General features: G+C 42.7%; 1 protein-coding gene across 2 annotated transcripts in view; it reads left to right on the top strand.

The window, feature by feature from the left end:
• The first annotated feature begins 4,514 nt into the window (after positions 1-4,514).
• The window catches only part of CARD19 (caspase recruitment domain family member 19), a 38,454-nt gene continuing 19,439 nt past the window's right edge, over positions 4,515-23,529 (top strand). Inside the window, exon 1 of one of the 2 annotated variants that reach the window (XM_073644551.1) lies at positions 4,515-4,651. In XM_073644551.1, the coding sequence (XP_073500652.1) occupies positions 4,630-4,651 (22 nt within the window). In that variant the 5' untranslated portion in view covers positions 4,515-4,629. Of the gene's footprint in view, positions 4,652-8,332; positions 8,519-23,529 lie in introns of those variants that run through there. The other variant, XM_073644553.1, reaches the window with a different exon arrangement.

Below are 23,529 nucleotides of genomic sequence, written 5' to 3'. Positions count from 1 at the left end.
ACAGTGTATACAGCACAGTGTAACTATATAGATATACAGCAGTGTATACAGCACAGTGTAACTATATAGATATACAGCACAGTATAACTATATAGATATACAGCACAGTGTATACAGCACAGTATAACTATACAGATATACAGCACAGTGTATACAGCACAGTATAACTATATAGATACACAGCACAGTGTATAGAGCACAGTATAACTATATAGATACACAGCACAGTGTATACAGCACAGTATAACTATATAGATATACAGCACAGTGTATACAGCACAGTATAACTATATAGATATACAGCACAGTGTATACAGCACAGTATAACTATATAGATATACAGCACAGTGTATACAGCACAGTATAACTATATAGAAACACAGCACAGTGTATATAGCACAGTGTAACTATATAGATATACAGCACAGTGTATACAGCACAGTATAACTATACAGATATACAGCACAGTGTATACAGCACAGTATAACTATATAGATATACAGCACAGTGTATATAGCACAGTATAACTATATAGATATACAACACAGTGTATACAGCACAGTGTAACTGTATAGATATACAGCACAGTGTATACAGCACAGTATAACTATATAGATATACAGCACAGTGTATACAGCACAGTATAACTATATAAATATACAGCACAGTGTATACAGCACAGTGTAACTATATAGATATACAGCACAGTGTATACAGCACAGTATAACTATATAGATATACAGCACAGTGTATACAGCACAGTGTAACTATATAGATATACAGCACAGTGTATACAGCACAGTATAACTATATAGATATACAGCAGTGTATACAGCACAGTGTAACTATATAGATATACAGCACAGTGTATACAGCACATTGTATACAGCACAGTATAACTATATAGATATACAGCACAGTGTATACAGTACAGTGTAACTATATAGATATACAGCACAGTGTATACAGCACAGCATAACTATATAGATATACAGCACAGTGTATACAGTACAGTGTAACTATATAGATATACAGCACAGTGTATACAGCACAGTATAACTATACAGATATACAGCACAGTGTATACAGCATAGTATAACTATATAGATATACAGCACAGTGTATACAATACAGTGTAACTATATAGATATACAGCACAGTGTATACAGCACAGTTCAACTATATAGATACACAGCACAGTGTATACAGCACAGTATAACTATATAGATATACAGCACAGTGTAACTATATAGATATACAGCACAGTGTATACAGCACAGTATAACTATATAGATACACAGCACAGTGTATACAGCACAGTGTAACTATATAGATATACAGCAGTGTATACAGCACAGTGTAACTATATAGATATACAGCACAGTATAACTATATAGATATACAGCACAGTGTATACAGCACAGTATAACTATATAGATATACAGCAGTGTATACAGCACAGTATAACTATATAGATATACAGCACAGTGTATAGAGCACAGTATAACTATATAGATATACAGCACAGTGTAACTATATAGATACACAGCACAGTGTATACAGCACAGTATAACTATATAGATATACAGCAGTGTATACAGTACAGTGTAACTATATAGATATACAGCACAGTATAACTATATAGATATACAGCACAGTATAACTATATAGATATACAGCAGTGTATACAGCACAGTATAACTATATAGATATACAGCACAGTATAACTATATAGATATACAGCACAGTGTATACAGCACAGTGTAACTATATAGATATACAGCACAGTATAACTATATAGATATACAGCAGTGTATACAGCACAGTGTAACTATATAGATATACAGCACAGTATAACTATATAGATATACAGCAGTGTATACAGCACAGTGTAACTATATAGATATACAGCACAGTATAACTATATAGATATACAGCACAGTGTATACAGCACAGTATAACTATATAGATATACAGCAGTGTATACAGCACAGTATAACTATATAGATATACAGCACAGTGTATAGAGCACAGTATAACTATATAGATATACAGCACAGTGTATAGAGCACAGTATAACTATATAGATATACAGCACAGTGTAACTATATAGATACACAGCACAGTGTATACAGCACAGTATAACTATATAGATATACAGCAGTGTATACAGCACAGTGTAACTATATAGATATACAGCACAGTATAACTATATAGATATACAGCACAGTGTATACAGCACAGTGTAACTATATAGATATACAGCACAGTGTATACAGCACAGTATAACTATATAGATACACAGCACAGTGTATACAGCACAGTGTAACTATATAGATATACAGCACAGTATAACTATATAGATATACAGCAGTGTATACAGTACAGTGTAACTATATAGATATACAGCACAGTATAACTATATAGATATACAGCACAGTGTATACCGCACAGTATAACTATATAGATATACAGCAGTGTATACAGCACAGTGTAACTATATAGATATACAGCACAGTATAACTATATAGATATACAGCACTGTATACAGCACAGTATAACTATATAGATATACAGCACAGTATAACTATATAGATATACAGCACAGTGTATAGAGCACAGTATAACTATATAGATATACAGCACAGTGTATACAGCACAGTATAACTATATAGATACACAGCACAATGTATACAGCACAGTATAACTATATAGATACACAGCACAGTGTATACAGCCCAGTATAACTATATAGATATACAGCACAGTGTATAGAGCACAGTATAACTATATAGATACACAGCACAGTGTATACAGCACAGTATAACTATATAGATACACAGCACAGTGTATACAGCACAGTGTAACTATATAGATATACAGCACAGTGTATACAGCACAGTGTAACTATATAGATATGCAGCACAGTGTATACAGCACAGTATAACTATATAGATATACAGCACAGTGTATAGAGCACAGTATAACTATACAGATATACAGCACAGTGTATACAGCACAGTATAACTATATAGATATACAGCACAGTGTATAGAGCACAGTGTAACTATATAGATATACAGCACAGTGTATATAGCACAGTATAACTATGTAGATATACAGCAGTGTATACAGCACAGTATAACTATATAGATATACAGCACAGTGTATACAGCACAGTATAACTATATAGATATACAGCAGTGTATACAGCACAGTGTAACTATATAGATATACAGCACAGTGTATACAGCACAGTATAACTATATAGATATACAGCAGTGTATACAGCACAGTGTAACTATATAGATATACAGCACAGTATAACTATATAGATATACAGCAGTGTATACAGCACAGTATAACTATATAGATACACAGCACAGTATAACTATATAGATACACAGCACAGTGTATAGAGCACAGTATAACTATATAGATATACAGCACAGTATAACTATATAGATATACAGCAGTGTATACAGCACAGTATAACTATATAGATACACAGCACAGTATAACTATATAGATATACAGCAATGTATACAGCACAGTATAACTATATAGATACACAGCACAGTATAACTATATAGATATACAGCACAGTGTATACAGCATAGTATAACTATATAGATACACAGCACAGTGTATACAGCACAGTATAACTATATAGATATACAGCACAGTGTATACAGCACAGTATAACTATATAGATATACAGCACAGTGTATACAGCACAGTATAACTATATAGATATACAGCACAGTGTATATAGCACAGTATAACTATATAGATACACAGCACAGTGTATACAGCACAGTATAACTATATAGATATACAGCACAGTGTATACAGCACAGTATAACTATATAGATATACAGCACAGTGTATACAGCACAGTATAACTATATAGATATACAGCACAGTGTATATAGCACAGTATAACTATATAGATACACAGCACAGTGTATACAGCACAGTATAACTATATAGATACACAGCACACTGTATACAGCACAGTATAACTATATAGATATACAGCACAGTGTATACAGCACAGTATAACTATATAGATATACAGCACAGTGTATATAGCACAGTATAACTATATAGATATACAGCACAGTATAACTATATAGATATACAGCACAGTGTATACAGCACAGTATAACTATATAGATATACAGCACAGTGTATACAGCACAGTATAACTATATAGATACACAGCACAGTGTATACAGCACAGTATAACTATATAGATATACAGCACAGTGTATACAGCACAGTATAACTATATAGATATACAGCACAGTGTATATAGCACAGTATAACTATATAGAGATACAGCACAGTGTATATAGCACAGTATAACTATACAGATATACAGCACAGTGTATACAGCACAGTATAACTATATAGATATACAGCACAGTGTATACAGCACAGTATAACTATATAGATACACAGCAGGATTCCCACGAGTCAGGATCGCTCCCTCCCAATCTCCCTCTACTGGACCCAGCTGGTATTGCACCTTTGCTGTGACGTCCCAGTTTCACTTTCTTTGGCAGGGAGGGCTCCGTCCCTAAGTCTGGTGATGATCTGTCGGCCGATACCAGGAGTCGAGCGATGATCCCCCGGTACCGACCATGTGAGTACTTGATGTATAGCTGCTCCTATTCCCACAGTGAGTCCCTTATGACAGCAGAGGCCGGGGGCGGCTGCACTGCTCGGGGGTCTGTGTAATAATATTGGGGGCAGTACCGGATGTGTTACAGTTTGGGGTCACAGATATTGGGGGATTGATAATAATGAACCTCTTGCAGTGTGTCCCAGTGAGGAGTATGGCAGCCTGTGATGCCAGGGGACAGCCCGCTGGCACCGCCTGAACAGCAGCCAACCTGCTGCTCCTCCTGGCAACCAATCACCTCTCAGCTGCTAACTTTATAAACACAACAGGGACCATATTGGTTGCTATGGCAACGTGTAAAGTGTTTACAAATTAAAAAAAAAGCTTTCAAAAATATTTTAAAAAGTAAATCGTGAAAACTAAAATTGACTGCGGAGACAAAGGGTTAACAGCATTCAGAGGAGCGGATGTGACCGCAAATATAGAAATCACATATTCGTGGCCACGTGACAGCGGCTCCAACTAGATAGCAGAGACGAATCCTTCGTGTTCTGCAAGCTGAACTTTTTGCCAAAAGTGTGCCCAGGGGTAAAAACCTCTTTAACCCCTTCACGCCGCAGCCCTTTACTGTTTCTGCGCTTTTATTTTTTGCACCCCTCCTTCCAGGAGCCAGAACTTTTTTATTTTTCGTTTTATATGGCCATGTCAGGGCTTATTTTTTGTGGGACAAGTTGTACTTTTAAACACCATCACTGGTTTTACCATATCATGTACCGGAAAACGGGAAAAAAATTCCAAGTGTGGTGAAACTGCAAAAAAGTGTGATTCCACAGTTGTTTTTTGGGTATTTTTTTACCACGTTCACTGAATGCTAAAACTGACCTGCCATTCTTATTCTCCAGGTCATTACGAGTTTGTAGATATCAAACATGTATAGGTTCTTTTTTATTTAAGCTGTGAAAAAAAAATTCCAATATTTGTTTTAAAAAAAAGTCACCATTTTCTGAGTCCCGTAGCGTCTCCATTTTTCATGATCTGGGGCCTGGTGAGGGCTTATTTTTTTGCGCACCGTGCTGACATTTTTATTAATGTTTTGATCGCCGTTATTGTATTTTATTGTAATGTTGCGGAGACCAAAAAAACGTAATTCTGGCGTTTTGATTTTTTTTCTCATTACGCCGTTTACTGATTGGATTAATTATTTTTGTATATTGATAGATTGGGTGATTCTGAACTCGGTGATATCAAATATGTGTATATGTGATTTTTTTTATTGTTTGATTTTGAATGGGACGAAAGGGGGGTGATTTGAACTTTTATATTTTTTTAATTTTTTTTATATTTTTAAAAACTTTTTTTTATTTTTGTTACTTTTTACCTGCTTGAATAATCTCCATGGGAGACTAGAAGCTGCAACATCAGATCTCCTGTGTGTAGCAGAAATGCTCAATGCCGCTGGGCTGCGCTCGTAGCATCCTGGTAATGACAACCGCAGGGGTCTCCTGCAGACCCCGGTTGGCGACCCACGGCCATGTGACACACACGCCTATGGGCGGGACTAGTGATGTCCTTACGCCACGGCCATGTTAAATGTCGCTGTCAGAGATTGGCTGTTAGGGGCACATGACAGCTGATCAGATCAGCTGTCATGTCCCTTGAAAGTTGCGGGCTCAGAGACACGCTATGTGCCGTACATGTATGGGGTTAATTGAGTTAATCCATGGCCCTCAGTGCTTCATACAATATTCTATTTTTATTATTATGTTGACATCTGTATTTTTCACTGACTTACTATTGAATTGATGTTTTTCCACCAATATCCCCTTAGTCCACGTTCACACGTTCAGTATTTGGTCAGTATTTTGCATCAGTATTTGTAAGCCAAAACCAGGATTGGGTGATAAATACAGAAGTGGTGACGTGTTTTTATTATAACTTTCCTCTGATTGTTTCACTCCTGGTTTTGGCTTACAAATACTGATCAAATACTGAGCGTGTGAACGTGACTTTAAAGGGAACGTGACGTCAGAAAAAGACCTAGTGTTTAAATAAGGTTTTTCTGTTTCCTTTTTTTTTTTACTAATCTTTAGCAATGTTTTATTTTTTCAACATCACAATGTTTATTAAAATCCCCATTTAGTATTCTTGCAATTTTTACACTGGCCCCTGGGGCTTTTTTTTTCCTTGTGGTGGACTTTCTTTAGACTCATATTTCCTGACTTTTCAGGAAGAGGTTGAATGGAAGATAAACTGCTGTATTCAGCAGCGACCACTAAGCTTCCTCTACATATATTGCTCAGTTCCAGCTGCTGCAGGAGCAATGTCTCCCCTGATTGGTTAGGGGTGCCGGGTGTCGGACCCCCACTAATCTCATATTAATGATTTATCCTTAAAGTGAATCTGTCAGTGAGATCAAACTTCCTAAGGCTATGTGCCCACGTTGCATTTATGAAGCAGAAAATTTCTGCTGCATAAATGCAAGTCCTCTCCCGGAAAAACGCATGCGGAATTCCGCACGCGTTTATCGCGCATTTTTCGCGCGTTTATCACGCGTTTTCCACATGCGGAATTGCCTTGCGTTTTTTATGCATTGGACAAAGGCAATTCCGCTTGCGGAAACGCAAAATTAAATGACATGCTGCGGATTTTTTAACGCGGCATAAACGCTGCGGAAAAATCCGCAGCATGTGCATAGAACTTGCGGAATCCCATTGGGGACCATGGGGTGCGGATATACATGCGTTTTTCAAGCGTTTACGCTGCGGAAATTCCGCAGCATATACGCTTGAAAAATGCTACGTGGGCACACAGCCTAAGACGTCTATATGGGCATGTAGGTCATAGGAAGCTGAATAAAGTGATACCTTGATATCCGAGGTCTTATTCCAGAGAAATCCACATTTTTCTTAATATGTAAATGAGCTGTTAATATCTATGGGCCGGACATAGATCTCCCTGAGAATCTGCCTACCATGAATCGCTGTATGGGAATATTGGAGAAAGCGGAGTACAGCACTTGCCTATTTCCATCAGTCCAATAGACAATGGGGGTCGAGCATGTGCACCTCTGCTGTGTTCAGATGGGGTTCACAGGATCCAAAAAATGTTACTAGGATCTCTAGGGGTCTGTTATCCCCTTTCTATAGCTAATAGATAACTCTATGCACTTTCATTATGAGTCTGCCCCTTTGAGATAGATAGATAGATACCAATTTTTCATTTAATTTCCTTCCTTGCTGGTCAGTGGGTGCAATTACCATTGCTGTAGGATTTTGTACACCACTTTACCAGGCCCCTGAATGACAGTTGTATAAAGGTACATTCCACCTTGTTCTTACATTATAAAATAACTAGGTACATTTTCCATTCCGGAGGCCGGGAATGTTTGATGACAAAGGAAAGCTATAGTGGCAGCCATGCAAGTTCTCACCTAGTAGGTGAGAGTTTTGAAGGCGCGAGACAGTAATTAATGCCGGCTTATTTTTCCAGCCATTCCCTAAAATAATCTGCTGACATGGGTATCTGGACTGAGCAGGATTAAACATGTTCAGAGGAGAAGTAATGTTTTCCTTCCCTTCTTTGTGCACTTAAAGGGTTAACCTTTCCCAAATTGTAGTATTGTTGACTGTTTCACTGAGCTGTGTAGGGAAACCACAAGCAGAAATGCCAGTTCCACCTTAACAGGAGGGGAGTGTTCTCTGGGTGTAACCCAAGCTGGGAGCTTGCTGCTGCGCCTGGTCTCTTGCTGCTGTCACTGACAGTCATCCCAGGCATGGAAGTGCTGGAGGAGGGACAGACAGACAGACAGGCAAACAAGGAAGTCCTCTGCTTCAAAACTGCCTTATCAACCAGACAAGGTTGCAACATTTCCTAATCTCAGCATGTCAGGTCAGTGATCCCCCCAACAGACCACTGGTGTGAGACCATGTGGCTCAAAGTTATTCTGTGCAGGGAGGAGGGGAAAGTGACATTGAGTAACTTTGTAACCTGTGATTTACGTATAAACATTGTATCAATGGATTGTTATAAATGAATACATGTGAAAAATGAAATTGGCTCAGTCATCAGTCAGGGGTGATGTGAGGACAAGCTCCTGACACAATAGATCTGACCGCTGGATTATGTCTCTAACATATATATATTAAGTTTGATCAGTTTACCAGCTCAATGTCACATCAGAAAGCTCCTGAAATGCAAGGAAGGATGCATCAGATTAGAACTAGCAGATCTATTCCCAGAAACAGAGAATTGTCAATATTTACGTTTTTGTATCTATTATTATTAGACAGGATTTTGACCTCATCTGCGCTGCAGGCTCGGTCACAGATTCTGTCAGCATGTTACTCCACTTTTCCTGGTAAAATGATGGACCCCCATTATTCCCATAGTCAATGGGGTCCGTCATGTGACAGAACCTTGACACAGGTGTATAACATTCAGCCCCTCGCCTTCCGTCTGCCTTTACTAATGTTTGTGAAAGAATGGCTCCTTCTAAAGACCTTGCTGATACCAACGCGGCCCTGTAACGGGTCCGTTCATGACATTTCTTCCCTCCGAAATCTTCCCCCATCACCTGTGAGTGATATTATTGAGACGTGGAAGGAACCGCAGCAACTCAGCCACGAAGTGGAGACCCCGTAACGTTACAGAGCGGGGAGCAGAGGGCAGGAAAGTCGCCAACACTCTGCTGACTCCATAACTGCAGAGTCCAGACCTCCTCTGGTAATAACATCAGCACAAACACTGCATCCCTGCCGGGAGCTTCTTTGCATAGGAGAGCAGCTGTATGCAGCCTTACATCACCAAGCACAATGCTGAGTGTCGGCTGGAGTGATGTATAACATGTTCTGTTTAGTAATGGATCACACTTCTCTATCTGGTGTCTGATGGACGAGTCTGGATTTGGTGACTCCAGGAGAACGTTACTGCCTGATCGCATTGTGCCGTCTGTACTGTTTGGGAGGGACAAGATTCTGAGTCTGCAGCTTCTTCCCACCTCCAGGTGATTGATAAGTCTCCCCGTATGTTTACATAGGGAGATATTGTACATCACCTGGAGGCAGGGACAAGCTACAGCATTCTCACTTCGCCTCTACTGGCCAACTTTTAAAAAAAATATAGTTTTTCGCAAACGCCAGAGTGTTTCAGAGAAAACAAAATACCAGGCTGCAGTCAGGCTGCAGTCAGGCTGCAGTCAGGCTGCAGTCAGGCTCCGATTCATGCTCCAGTGATTTGGGCAGCATGAATCATGTGACATGTTCCCTTAAAGTTCCTCTCTCGTAGTCTAATAATTTTGTGTTGCACTTTGCGTCTCCAGACTCCTGAATCGCAAATGTTGCTGCTTATGCATTGATGGAAAGAGAAATGTAACATATTTACCATTAATGCATTTACAAAGTAAGGGTAGTTGTCGTGAATTATTTGCAAGAAAAGCTTGGTGTTTTAGAAGGATCGCCTAAAGGTTTTGCATTTTTAAAGGGTCTTTTGAGCTTGTCGGTTGTCAGCACTATTACGCCTGAGGTTTACAGGATTCCAAGACTTTGATTTTAGTAAAGCAGCCTGTTTAGCATATAAAAGTGTACATGAAATGGGAGAAAGAGGATGAATTGACGTGAAGCTCCATAACCTTCACTCTATAATATATCTTTATCTTTTGTTTCTGCGTTTTTATACATAATTTTCAGTTTTTACTCAATAGAGTATGGCAATAATACAACTTTCTATATGGAAATTGTCAATAAACTGTTATTAATTCACTATTCCTCTTATCCTATTCTAAGGCCTCATTCATATATCCATTGTTTTCTTTTTTTCGTTTTTGCATATGAGAAAAAGCAGACGGATTTTGCTCAGTGTGTGTTTTTCATCCATTTTTGATCCGTGTGTCCGTTTTTACCATCAGTGTCTTCCGTTTTTCTCACATGAAAAATACGTTTCCAAGCTTCTCCTAACCATTAAACTGTAAAAAAAATTGAAGGACAGTAATCAGATGACACAAGGATGGCATCTGAGTGCTAAATTTATTTTATTTTTTTCATATACTCATTCACATAGGCCTTTAATCAGACGGGGTTTTTTTTTGTACGTGCAAGAATAATGTACCGATTTTCATCATTTTTTTTCACTGATGAGAAATAAAAAGTGTTTTTTTTTCAAGGACAATTGGTCTATCAAAAATTTGGACACATGAAAGGCTCCATAGACTATAATGGGCACTTGTTCTAGTTTTGAGAAAAATAGGTGAAACATGGATGTCTGAATGAGGCATAATTTGTACTCTGTGCATAATGGTTTAAAGTTAACTCCTTTTTCTGCTCTTACATATAATTATAGGGGTTGTGTGACAGTTTGGAAAGAAGAGAAAAAAAGTAATGAATATATAATGCAAAGCTACCAGATTTATCATTTTCTGTCATTTGTAACATCCACATAATGTCCTGAAGTTCCTCTCAACCTTGTTTTGCATTTGTCTAACCCTGCAGAGAACTAATTGTTTATGAAAACATTAATAAGTCTTGTATCAAGGTCATGGAAGGTGTCTAGATGTGAAAACATAAGGAGTCAGCAGTTACCTCTTCAAATAACATACTTGGCCTCATGCTTAAAAACTGTTCCAATGCTAGCTTCAGTGCATTCATGGCTTCTAGCCAAGGCTTCTGTCTGGATCCCTGAAAAAATGGGATCCAGATGTGTATCCTTGACGGAAGCATTCAGTACAGTAAGACAAGCCTTCCTTACTGTCAGAGCCTGCTCCATGACTGACATCCTGTTCTGCGCAGGATCGGGGGCACTGAGTGCTGACTGCTCACAGCCCCTGGCACCGCCCTGATGACTTGAAGCAATAGCCAAGGGAGAATATAACTTCATTTTCTCTCTGCCCCCGAATTTCAAGTTAGACTGTTGCATATATTTAAAGCTGCATTTACCTTCAGATTGGCACTATGGCTGTAGGTAAATTCTTTCCTAAATGATGAGATGTTGCATGCCGCCTCTGTATATAGTGCAACAAGTGCACTGTGCTAAGCATTGCTTGTATAGGGATGTTGGGTGTTCACTCATGTGCAGGGATCCACTGGGAAATTCACCTGCTGCCCTGTGGGTTAGACTGACTCTGCACCTGCCAGCTGCTAGTAAGAGCTGAAAGGGAGAAACCTATCACAAGCAGAAGGCAAGGAGACAGGCTGCATCACATAGGATATACTGAGATTCTGCAGTGTGAATCAGAGAAAGGCATTGATTTATCACTACTGCTCACAGACCAGACTGAGAACAGGAGAAGTGCTATGTGATAAGACTCCTCCCTGTCTGTATAGTAAAAGGCATTGTGGGAAGGCGTCTGTCAAGACAGAGAGAAACAAGTAGCCAACTCCAAAATTATACATCAGCTAAAACAGACATAAAAAAGGCATATGAAAAATAATGCAATATGCTGCACTTAAAAAATACCAGAGTTCTACATTATCGCAGTGTTAAGATCCCCATATACAGTACAGACCAAAAGTTTGGACACACCTTCTCATTTTAAGATTTTTCTGTATTTTCATGACTATGAAAATTGTACATTCACACTGAAGGCATCAAAACTATGAATTAACACATGTGGAATTATATACTTGTGTGTTGTGTGCAACAGCTGAAAATATGTCTTATATTCTAGGTTCTTCAAAGTAGCCTCCTTTTGCTTTGATGACTGCTTTGCACACTCCTGGCATTCTCTTGATGAGCTTCAAGAGGTAGTCACCGGAAATGGTCTTCCAACAATCTTGAAGGAGTTCTCAGAGATGCTTAGCACTTGTTGACCCTTTTGCCTTCACTCTGCGGTCCAGCTCACCCTAAACCATCTCGATTGGGTTCAGGTCTGGTGACTGCAGAGGCCAGGTCATCTGGCGTAGCACCCCATCACTTTCCATCTTGGTCAAATAGCCCTTACACAGCCTGGAGGTGTGTTTGGGGTCATTGTCCTGTTGAAAAATAAATGATGGTCCAACTAAATGCAAACCGGATGGAATAGCATGCCACTGCAAGATGCTGTGGTAGCCACGCTGGTTCATTATGCCTTCAATTTTGAATAAATCCCCAACAGTGTCACCAGCAAAGCACCCCCACACCATCACACCTCCTCCTCCATGCTTCACGGTGGGAACCAGGCATGTAGAGTCCATCCGTTCACCTTTTCTGCGTCGCACAAAGACATGGTGGTTGAAACCAAAGATCTCAAATTTGGACTCATCAGACCAAAGCACAGATTTCCACTGGTCTAATGTCCATTCCTTGTGTTCTTTAGCCCAAACAAGTCTCTTCTGCTTGTTACCTGTCCTTAGCAGTGGTTTCCTAGCAGCTATTTTACCTGCTGCACAAAGTCTCCTCTTAACAGTTGTTGTAGAGATGTGTCTGCTGCTAGAACTGTGTGGCATTGACCTGGTCTCTAATCTGAGCTGCTGTTAACCTGCGATTTCTGAGGCTGGTGATTCGGATAAACTTATCCTCAGAAGCAGAGGTGACTCTTGGTCTTCCTTTCCTGGGGCGGTCCTCATGTGAGCCAGTTTCTTTGTAGCGCTTGATGTTTTTTGCAACTGCACTTGGGGACACTTTCAAAGTTTTCCCAATTTTACGGACTGACTGACCTTCATTTCTTAAAGTAATGATGGCCACTTGTTTTTCTTTACTTAGAATTTGTATTATGGCAAGAAAAAAGCAGCTAACAGTCAATTCAGTAGGACTATCAGCTGTGTATCCACCAGACTTCTGCACAACACAACTGATGGTCCCAGCCCCATTTATAAGGCAAGAAATCCCACTTATTAAACCTGACAGGGCACACCTGTGAAGTGAAAACCATTTCCGGTGACTACCTCTTGAAGCTAGTCAAGAGAATGCCAAGAGTGTGCAAAGCAGTCATCAAAGCAAAAGGTGGCTACTTTGAAGAACGTAGAATATAAGACATATTTTAAGTTGTTTCACACTTTTTTGTTAAGTATATAATTCCTCATGTGTTTATTAATAGTTTTGATGCCTTCAGTGGAAATGTACAATTTTTATAGTTATGAAAATGCAGAAAAATCTTTAAATGAGAAGGTGTGTCCAAACTTTTGGTCTGTACTGTACATTAATGTTGGATCAAGCAGCCAAAAGACTAATTTGTATGGTTGCTTCCCATCTTTTCCCGAACAGATGATGAGAGAAAAAAAGATTGGGTTTCTTAAATTTCAACACCACTCTCTCCTTTGCTGAAACTATTTGTACCATTTCAGACCAACTGTGCTATAGTATTAATCCAGCTATAAACCTTTGACCGTCGGAGTCGTCCTGGTTAATATGGCTTCCACTTCTCTGCAAATGCCGACTTCACACATTAAAGATGTTGGATTCTGACAGTAAACCCTTCTCTAGCTGTTTATTGACGATCTTCAGAAGAGGAGTTGTATAGGGGAGAACAACGATGTATGTTTTATAGCATTATAAAGAGCATACCGTACGGTAATTATATTTTATTACGTGTACAAACACAATAAAGGCCCAAAACCGAAGCCAGAAATTCTATATAGGTCAATATAACTTCTGTTTATGAGGCTTTTCTTCCATAAGGTATGTACAGTGATGGTATGGTGAAGTCGTCAGAACATCTCTCATCAGTACAAGATCAGTTCTTCACTCCCGGCTCCCCATTTAAGCCAATGATCTATACAATTTATAGGATCCACTTGAATTAGAGGTAGTTCCTCCAGGACGTCCTTCGGGACAGTTCCTTGTGCCTTTTTCCACATCAAGATGTCAATTTCCATACGACTTTAACATTTTTTTTTTCAAAAGGAACTGTTTAAAGGGGTTGTCCATCTATCCCAACACTTTCCACCAGTCTTTGTATTGTTCCATCAGAACTGGCATGTGACCGCTGCAAGTAATCACTGACTGCTGTGGTTACCAAAATGTCTTTGTTGCAACCAGTGACTAATGTCTGTCTGGTAGTGGCATAGTGTGAAAGGACCACAGGCGCAATTGCCCTGGCCTTGGGGGGGTGTACCAGTATTTAAGAAAAAAATTAAAAGTACTACTTTTTTTTTTTCTTATGGAGTTTTGTGCCCCTAAGTCCACGGCCCCACTATCAGTATTTGGTCAGTATTTTTTCTCAGGAGTGGGTGATAAATGCAGAATTGGTGACTTGTTTCTATTATACCTTTTCTCTGATTGTTCCTCACCTGGTTTCGGCTCCCACTCCTGAGAAAAAATACTGACCAAATACTGATAGTGGGTCTGTGGCCTAAGAAGTAGTGTTGCTAGCGTCAAAGATCTGGGCAGTGTACATGCCTCCACCTTCTTGGCAAATGTCCCAGATTTCCAATGATGGAGCATGGAGCTCTATGTTCTGTAAGTCACAGGCAGCCGTACGCTGTCACTGCATTGTGCCGCCTGTGCCCGCCCGCCCTGTGTGCAGGGAAGTAGATATTCAGCTGCTCGTATTAAGTGAGCTTGGGGAGGGGGTGCATAAAGATGGCACTCTGTAGGCATCATTATATTTTATGGGGCTCTACAACTTCCTAAATAGGGCAGTTTGTTTTAAAGGGAACCTGTCAGCAGTTTTTCCCATATAACCTACGGCCACCTCTTTTCAGCCCCATGTGACAGTATTCTATAATGCTTCATATATGACTCCAATTCGCACTGCATGTCAAAAAAAGACATTTTATTCTATCTGCCTATGGCGCGGTCCAGTCCGATGGGTGTCACTGGTCTTGGTCCGGTGCCTCCTCTCTTCTGGCAGTGCCGTCCTCCTTCTGTTCTTCATGTGGATGACGCATCCTACGTCATCCACACAGTGTTCCCCTTCGCACTCCTGCGCAGGCGTACTTCTCTGCCCTGCTGAGGACACAGCAAAGTACTGCAGCCAGCGCATGCGCATTACTGTACAGTAATGCACCTAGGATGGAGTAATCCTGTTGCTCCATATACATTAAATGGGAGTATACTCAGGACTACAGAACAGGAGAAGGACTTGGGTATTCTGGTTACAAGTAAGCTGAGCAGTGGTACTCAATGTCAATCAGCAGCCGCAAAGCAATCAAAATTTTAGGATGTATAAAAAGAGAGAGAAAATCCCACGATCCCAACGTACTGTTACCCCTTTATAAATCACTAGTGAGGCAACATCTAGAATATGGGATCCAGTTTTGGGCTCCACATTTTAAAAAAGATATTCAGAAGTTAGTCAGTTCAAAGGCGGGCAACTAGGTTATTACAAGGGATGGAGGACCTCTCATATGATGAGAGGTTGGAAAAGTTGGGCTTGTTTAGGTTAGAAAAAAGACGTCTCAGAGGAGATCTCATTTACATGTATAAATATATGTGTGGTCAATACAAGACACTAGCACATGACTTATTCCTTCCAAAGACTATAGTAAAGACCAGGGGGCACTCATTACAGGTGGAAGAAAGGCGATTCCGGCACCTAAACAGGAAAGGGTTCTTTACAGTCAGAGCAGTCAGACTGTGGAATACCGACCACAAGAGGTAGTGATGGCTGACACTATAACAGCTTTATACAAGGGCTGGATGATTTCCGGAGTACACATAACATTGTGAGTTATAGATAATTTAGTGACAAAAACGTATAATTGGTGGAGGAAGGTGGAACTTGATGGACCTAGGTCTTTTTTCAACCTATGTAACAATTCCATATTAAAGGGGTTGTGTCCTAAAAACTATACCTGCCCCTGTGGTCTCTTACAGCATATAGAGGGGTCTCTCCCATCCAGAATCTCTCTCTGAGCCAGAACGGAGTGCGCCCCCAGCCAGTCCTTACATTACATAGACAGTGTGTACGGTAGTTTGGTGAATGCCTCAAGATCGGCCAAACATGGAGTTAGAGAAGCTGGATCCACCGTGATTACCTGACTTCTTTTTAAAAAAGGGTCTCTCAATATGAAACAATAATGTTTAGTTGTAAAGCTGACCATACATTGGTTGATAGCTGTCAGCCAATCGATCTTTTGTCTGACAGCCATCTTTCTTAAAGGGGTGGTCCAGTACTTTTATATTGATGACTATCCTTAGGATAGGTCATCAATATCTGATCCATGGGGGTAAGATATCCTGCCGATCAGCTGTTCCCAGTGGCGGCCGGATGTGATCAGTTGTGGAGCAGAACAGCACAGCGCCATTAACTATAGTGGCCGAGGCCGGGTACTGCAAGTTCGCCCCTATGTGAAAAAAGCTGCGCTGTTCTACCCCGAAACTGATCACATCCGGAATTAGCTGATAGGTGGGGGTGCAACACCTGGCACCGCTGCCAATCTGACATTGATCACCTATTCTAAGGATATACCAACAATATAAAAGTACTGGACAATCCCTTTTAAGTCTCACGTAGAGAGGAAGGCTCGAATTGACCAAGTGCTCTTGTATTACCCTATGAGGGAGATGCTGGCAGAATTATCTGGCAGCGGCTTATTTTATCTCTAACCAAAAGGATACCAAGCACATGATCCTTATGTCTCCCGATATACTGTAAGAGGACAGTCAGGATTTTGGCCACACCCCAATCCACGCCCATTTACCATTTCTTTCTCCCAGGGCCGGCTCCAGGTTTTTGTGGGCCCCGGGTGAAAGAGTCTCAGTGGGCCCCTTAACACATACCACGATTCATGATGCACAGATACCGAAGAGAAATATATATATATATATATATATATATATATATATATATATATATATATATATATATATATATATATATATATATATATATATATATATATATATATATATAGCAAAGATTTCACTTACTTTTTCCATTACTCGGTGTTTCTGGAGCACGGACTCTCAAGGGACCGCTTGCAAACAAGGATTACAAAAATATTCCAGCTTCCATCGTGGATAAAAAGAGTTTTATTTAAGTAATGGCAATTCCATATAAAAATATTTTGCCATAGCGACACGTTTCGAACGCAGTGTGCGTCCTTTGTCAAAGCTATATGACTAATGAACAGACTTGATTAAATACAAAAAATACACCAATCCAATGAGAGATAAAAGTCACATGATTAGCTGCCAATCGGAGCGCTGAAGAACACCTGATTGAAGCAAAATGTACTCTAATAAAGAACATACAAAAGGATTTCTGCTGTGCATTATAAAAACAATTACATGAAAAAAAAACAAAAAAACACATGTACGTGAGCCCATACCAAAAGCAATTTAAATATCAGTAATGATACATCAGTTCACGCCGCAGATTGAGGCCAGTAGGATTACAGGTGTCAAGATTCATTATCCAATATGCCTCGCGGTTTAGCAGACGTTTCCTTAAGTCTCCTCCTCTAGGATTCGGAGTAACCTTCTCAATACCCATGACTTGGAATAAGGATACATTTCTATTATGATATTGTATAAAGTGCCTGGAAGCATGAGACATATTGTGATTATTCATAGAAGCATTGATTATATCAGAGACATGTTCAGAAATAATTTTTTTCAGTTATCTGATTGTACATCCAACATACATTTTGTCACATAAGGTGCAATAGATTATACAGTCATGGCCAAAAGTATTGAGAATGAGACAAATAGTAATTTTTCCAAAGTTTACTGCTTCATTTTTTGTAATGGCAATTTGCATATTCTCCTGAATGTCAAAGAGTGATCAGCTTAACAGCAATTACTGTACTTGCAAAGTCAATATTTGCCCAGAAAATGAACTTTAACCCCCAAAACACATTTCAACATCATTGCAGTCCTGCCTTTAAAAGGAGCAGTTAACATCGTTTTAGTGATTGATCAATTAACACAGGTGTGGGTGTTGATGAGGACAGGGCTGGCGATCAATCAGTCATGATTAAGTAAGAATGACATCACTGGACACTTTAAAAGGAGGCTGGTTCTTGGTATCATTGTTTCTCTTCAGTTAACCATGGTTATCTCTAAAGAAACACGTGCAGCCATCATTGCACTGCACAAAAATGGCCTAACAGGGAAGAGTATCGCAGCTACAAAGATTGCACCTCAGTCAACAATCTATCGCATCATCAAGAACTTCGAGAGAGCTTCCATTGTTGTCAAAAAGGCTCCAGGGTGCCCAAGAAAGGCCAGCAAGCGCCAGGACCGTATCTTAAAACTGTTTCAGCTGCGGGATCGGACTACCAGCAGTGCCGAGCTTGCTCAGGAATGGCAGCAGGCTGGTGTGAGTGCTTCTGCACGCACTGTGAGGCGGAGACTCTTTGAGCAAGGGCTGGTTTCAAGGAGGGCAGCAAAGAAGCCACTTCTCTCCAGAAAAAACATCCGGGACCGACTGATATTCTGCAAAAGGTACAGGGAGTGGACTGCTGAGGACTGGGGCAAAGTCATTTTCTCTGATGAATCCCCTTTTCGATTGTTTGGGACATCTGGAAAACAGCTTATTCGGAGAAGAAGAGGTGAGCGCTACCACCAGTCTTGTCTCATGCCAACTGTAAAGCATCCTGAAACCATTCATGTGTGGGGTTGCTTCTCAGCCAAGGGAATCGGCTCACTCACAGTCTTGCCTAAAAACACAGCCATGAATAAAGAATGGTACCAGAATGTCCTCCAAGAGCAACTTCTCCCAACCGTCCAAGAGCAGTTTGGTGCCCAACAATGCCTTTTCCAGCATGATGGAGCACCTTGCCATAAAGCAAAGGTGATAACTAAATGACTCATGGAACAAAACATAGAGATTTTGGGTCCATGGCCTGGAAACTCCCCAGATCTTAATCCCATTGAGAACTTGTGGTCAATCATCAAGAGACGGGTGGACAAACAAAAACCAACAAATTCTGGCAAAATGCAAGCATTGATTATGCAAGAATGGACTGCTATCAGTCAGGATTTGGTCCAAAAGTTGATTGAGAGCATGCCAGGGAGAATTACAGAGGTCTTGAAGAAGGGGCAACACTGCAAATATTGACTTGCTGCATTAACTCATTCTGTAACGGGTCTGGGAGGCGGAACCTCTGGGCTACTATACAAGGGAGCGGTCCTTGTAAGGGAGCGGGTGGCGACCAGGCAGGCAGTCACAGCAGGTGACCGGGACAGTCTCTGGGTGTACGGGCAGGAGGTCACGGCAAGTGATCAGGGCAGTCTCTGGAAGAACGGGCTGGAGGTCACGGCAAGTGACCGGGGCAGTCTCTAGGTAAAGGGTAGGTACGACCTGTGATGGCTGAACCTCCAGGTAGGCTAGCAAGGCAGATGGAGGATGTGTGCTCCCAGGTGAGCAAGCGAGAGTCTCTGGAATAGCAGGTGGTCACAGCACGTGACGGCGGAGCCTCCAGGTAGGCAAGCAGGCAGGTAGCGGAGAAGCGCTCCCAGGTGAGCGGGCAAGAGTCTCTGGAATAGCTGGTGGTCCCAGCACGTGACAGCGGAACCCCCGGGCAGGCAAGCAGGCAGGTAGCGGAGAAGCGCTCCCAGGTGAGCGGGCAAGAGTCTGGAATAGCTGGTGGTCACAGCACGTGACAGCGGAGCCTCCGGGCAGGCAAGCAGGCAGGTAGCGGAGAAGCGCTCCCAGGTGAGCGGGCAAGAGTCTGGAATAGCTGGTGGTCACAGCACGTGACAGCGGAGCCTCCGGGCAGGCAAGCAGGCAGGTAGCGGAGAAGCGCTCCCAGGTGAGCGGGCAAGAGTCTGGAATAGCTGGTGGTCACAGCACGTGACAGCGGAGCCTCCGGGCAGGCAAGCAGGCAGGTAGCGGAGAAGCGCTCCCAGGTGAGCGGGCAAGCTGGTCCATAGACGGACTGACCGGAGTTGTAAGGCAGACCGTCGGACCTCAGGCAAGCAGGCAGGTAGCTGATGTGCGCTCCCAGGTGAGCGGGCAAGTTGGTCCTTAGACAGACTGACCGGAGTTGTAAGGCAGACCGTCGGACCTCAGGCAGGCAACAGGAAATCAGGCAGGATTAGGACAGCAAGCTGGCAGGAATCTGGCAGGTAACTGGCAACGGGACCTGAGGGCTGAAGCAGAGTAGAACGGTGCAACAACATTGCTCGGGCACCTCCATTTTGGAGGAGGTGCCTTATATATGGTAAAGTCCTCCGGCCATTGGCCGGGGACTCCTTAGGACGGCGCGCGCGGCCCCTTTAAGAGGGAGGGAGGGCGCGCGCGCGCGCCCTAAGCACAGTGGCCGGGAAGGAGCGCGCGCTGCCAGCAGAGCGGGAGAGGGACGCCGGGCACGGAGCAGAGCGGTGAGGGGAACAGCGTCCCTGCCTAGCAGAGGGCAGGGACGCCGGCACTACAGTACCCCCCCCTTTAGGCCCCCCCTTTTTTAGGCCAGATAGAAATTTAGCTAGGATGAGAGGGGCATGGATGTTCTCCCGGGGCTCCCACGTTCTCTCCTCAGGACCAAACCCCTTCCAATCTACCAGAAAAAAGGTCTTTCCTCTTACCCTTTTGGTGGCAAGAATGTTCTCTACCTCAAACTCGTCCTCAGCAGAAACCGGAGCAGGAGGCGTACCTGTAGACTTGGAAAAAGAGTTAAGCACCACGGGTTTGAGGAGAGATACATGGAAGGAGTTAGGGATCCGTAAGTTGGCCGGGAGTTTCAATTTATAGGCCACCGGGTTGATCTGACTGATGACCTCCAGAGGACCGATGAACCGAGGCCCTAACTTGTAAGAAGGTATCTTGAGTCGAACATATTTAGATGAGAGCCAGACTTTATCTCCTGGACGAAATTGTGGAGGATCCAGGCGTTTTTTGTCAGCGTGTCTTTTCATACGCTCGGATGACAGAAGGAGTGCGGACCGGGTACTCTCCCATATGGAGGAAAATTTGCTAACGAGAGATTCCGCAGCCGGGTTGTCCACAGAGGTGGAGACAGGAAAAGGAATCCGAGGATGCTGACCAAAGACTACAAAAAACGGGGATTTGGAGGAGGATTCGCTCTCGTGATTATTATAAGAGAACTCGGCCCATGGTAGGAGATCCACCCAGTCAGAATGGTGGGCATTAACGAAGTGCCGGAGGTAACTGGTCAGGTTCTGATTGATCCGCTCCACTTGACCATTGGACTGTGGGTGGTAAGCGGAAGAGAAGTCCAGGGTGACGTCTAGTAGTTTACAAGTGGTTCTCCAGAAACGTGAGGTGAACTGTACCCCACGATCCGACACGATGTGGAGGGGCAGGCCATGAAGACGGAAGATGTGGCGGATAAAGTCTTTAGCCAGCTCGGGTGCAGACGGAAGGCCTGGCAGGGGAATAAAGTGAGCCATCTTGGAAAAGCGGTCAGCGACCACCCAAATGACCGTACAACCGGCAGAGACGGGGAGATCAGTTATGAAGTCCATTGCTATATGCTGCCAGGGGGCAGCAGGTACAGGAAGCTGAAGGAGGCGTCCGGCTGGCAGATGTCTCGGGACTTTGTTGCGGGCGCAGGACACACAGGCAGAAACAAAGTCTATTATGTCCTTGTGCAGGGTAGGCCACCAATAGTGCCGGGCAATAAGCTGGAGGGTCTTTTTCTGACCGGCGTGGCCAGCTAGTTTAGACGAATGGCCCCAGTGTAGGATCTTCTCCCGATCAGGTACTGAAACAAACGTCTTACCGGGAGGGAGACGATTTAGACTCACGGGAGCCACCTGCATTACTCTGGCGGGATCGATGATATGTTTAGGTTCTTCCTCGAGATCGGACACCAGAAAGGATCGGGACAAGGCGTCTGCTTTGACGTTTTTGTCAGCCGGGCGAAAATGAAGAACAAAATCAAAGCGAGCAAAAAACAAGGACCACCGGGCTTGGCGCGGGTTAAGTCTCTGGGCATGCTGGAGGTAAGCCAAGTTCTTGTGGTCAGTGTAAATTATTACCGGATGAAGAGCCCCCTCGAGTAGGTAACGCCACTCCTCCAACGCCAGCTTGATGGCCAATAACTCTCGGTCTCCTATGGAATAGTTGCGCTCAGAAGAGGAGAAGAGTTTGGAGAAGAAGCCACAAGTTACCATTCTCCCGGAAGATGATTTTTGAGTAAGTACCGCTCCGGCTCCAGAGGAGGAGGCGTCAACTTCCAGGAAGAACTGCTTGTTGCCGTCCGGGCGATGCAGCACCGGGGCGGAAGAGAAGGCCTGTTTTAGGGAAAGAAAGGCCTCCTCTGCTTCGGGCGGCCACTCTTTGGGATTAGTACCCTTACGGGTGAGCGCGGAAATTGGGGCAGTCCGGGAAGAGAAGTGCGGGATGAAGAGGCGGTAATAGTTGGCGAAGCCCAGGAACCGTTGAATAGCCTTCAACCCCTCTGGTCGGGGCCATTTCTCGATGGCAGACAGTTTCTCAGGATCCATTTGTAGGCCGGTCTGAGAGATAATGTAGCCCAGAAACGGAAGCGAGGTCTGCTCAAAGAGGCACTTCTCATATTTAGCGTAGAGATGGTTCTGCCTGAGCCTGAGCAGGACCTGACGAACATCCCTCCGGTGAGTCTGGAGATCCGGAGAGAAGACCAAGATGTCGTCCAGGTACACCACTACGCAGGAGTAGAGAAGGTCCCGGAAGATGTCATTGACCAACTCTTGAAAGACGGCAGGAGCGTTACAGAGGCCAAAGGGCATTACCAGATATTCATAGTGGCCGTCCCGGGTGTTGAATGCCGTCTTCCATTCATCCCCCTGACGGATACGAACCAGGTTGTACGCCCCACGGAGGTCCAGTTTGGTGAAGATTCTAGCCCCCCTCAGACGATCAAATAACTCCGGAATGAGCGGAAGGGGGTACTTATTCTTCACCGTGATCTGGTTAAGGCCTCTATAGTCTATACAGGGACTGAGAGAGCCGTCCTTCTTTTTGACGAAAAAGAAGCCTGCTCCCGCCGGGGAGGTAGATTTCCGGATGAATCCCCTGGCCAGATTCTCCTCAATATATTTGGACATCGACCGGGTCTCAGCAGCGGATAATGGATAAATACGCCCACGGGGAGGAGAAG

Source organism: Phyllobates terribilis, unplaced genomic scaffold (assembly GCF_046119375.1).
Source record: "Phyllobates terribilis strain yellow unplaced genomic scaffold, ASM4611937v1 Scaffold_8__6_contigs__length_399053987, whole genome shotgun sequence".
In the NCBI taxonomy this organism is placed as follows: Eukaryota; Metazoa; Chordata; class Amphibia; order Anura; family Dendrobatidae; genus Phyllobates; species Phyllobates terribilis.
This window is presented reverse-complemented; position numbering and strand designations above follow the sequence as displayed.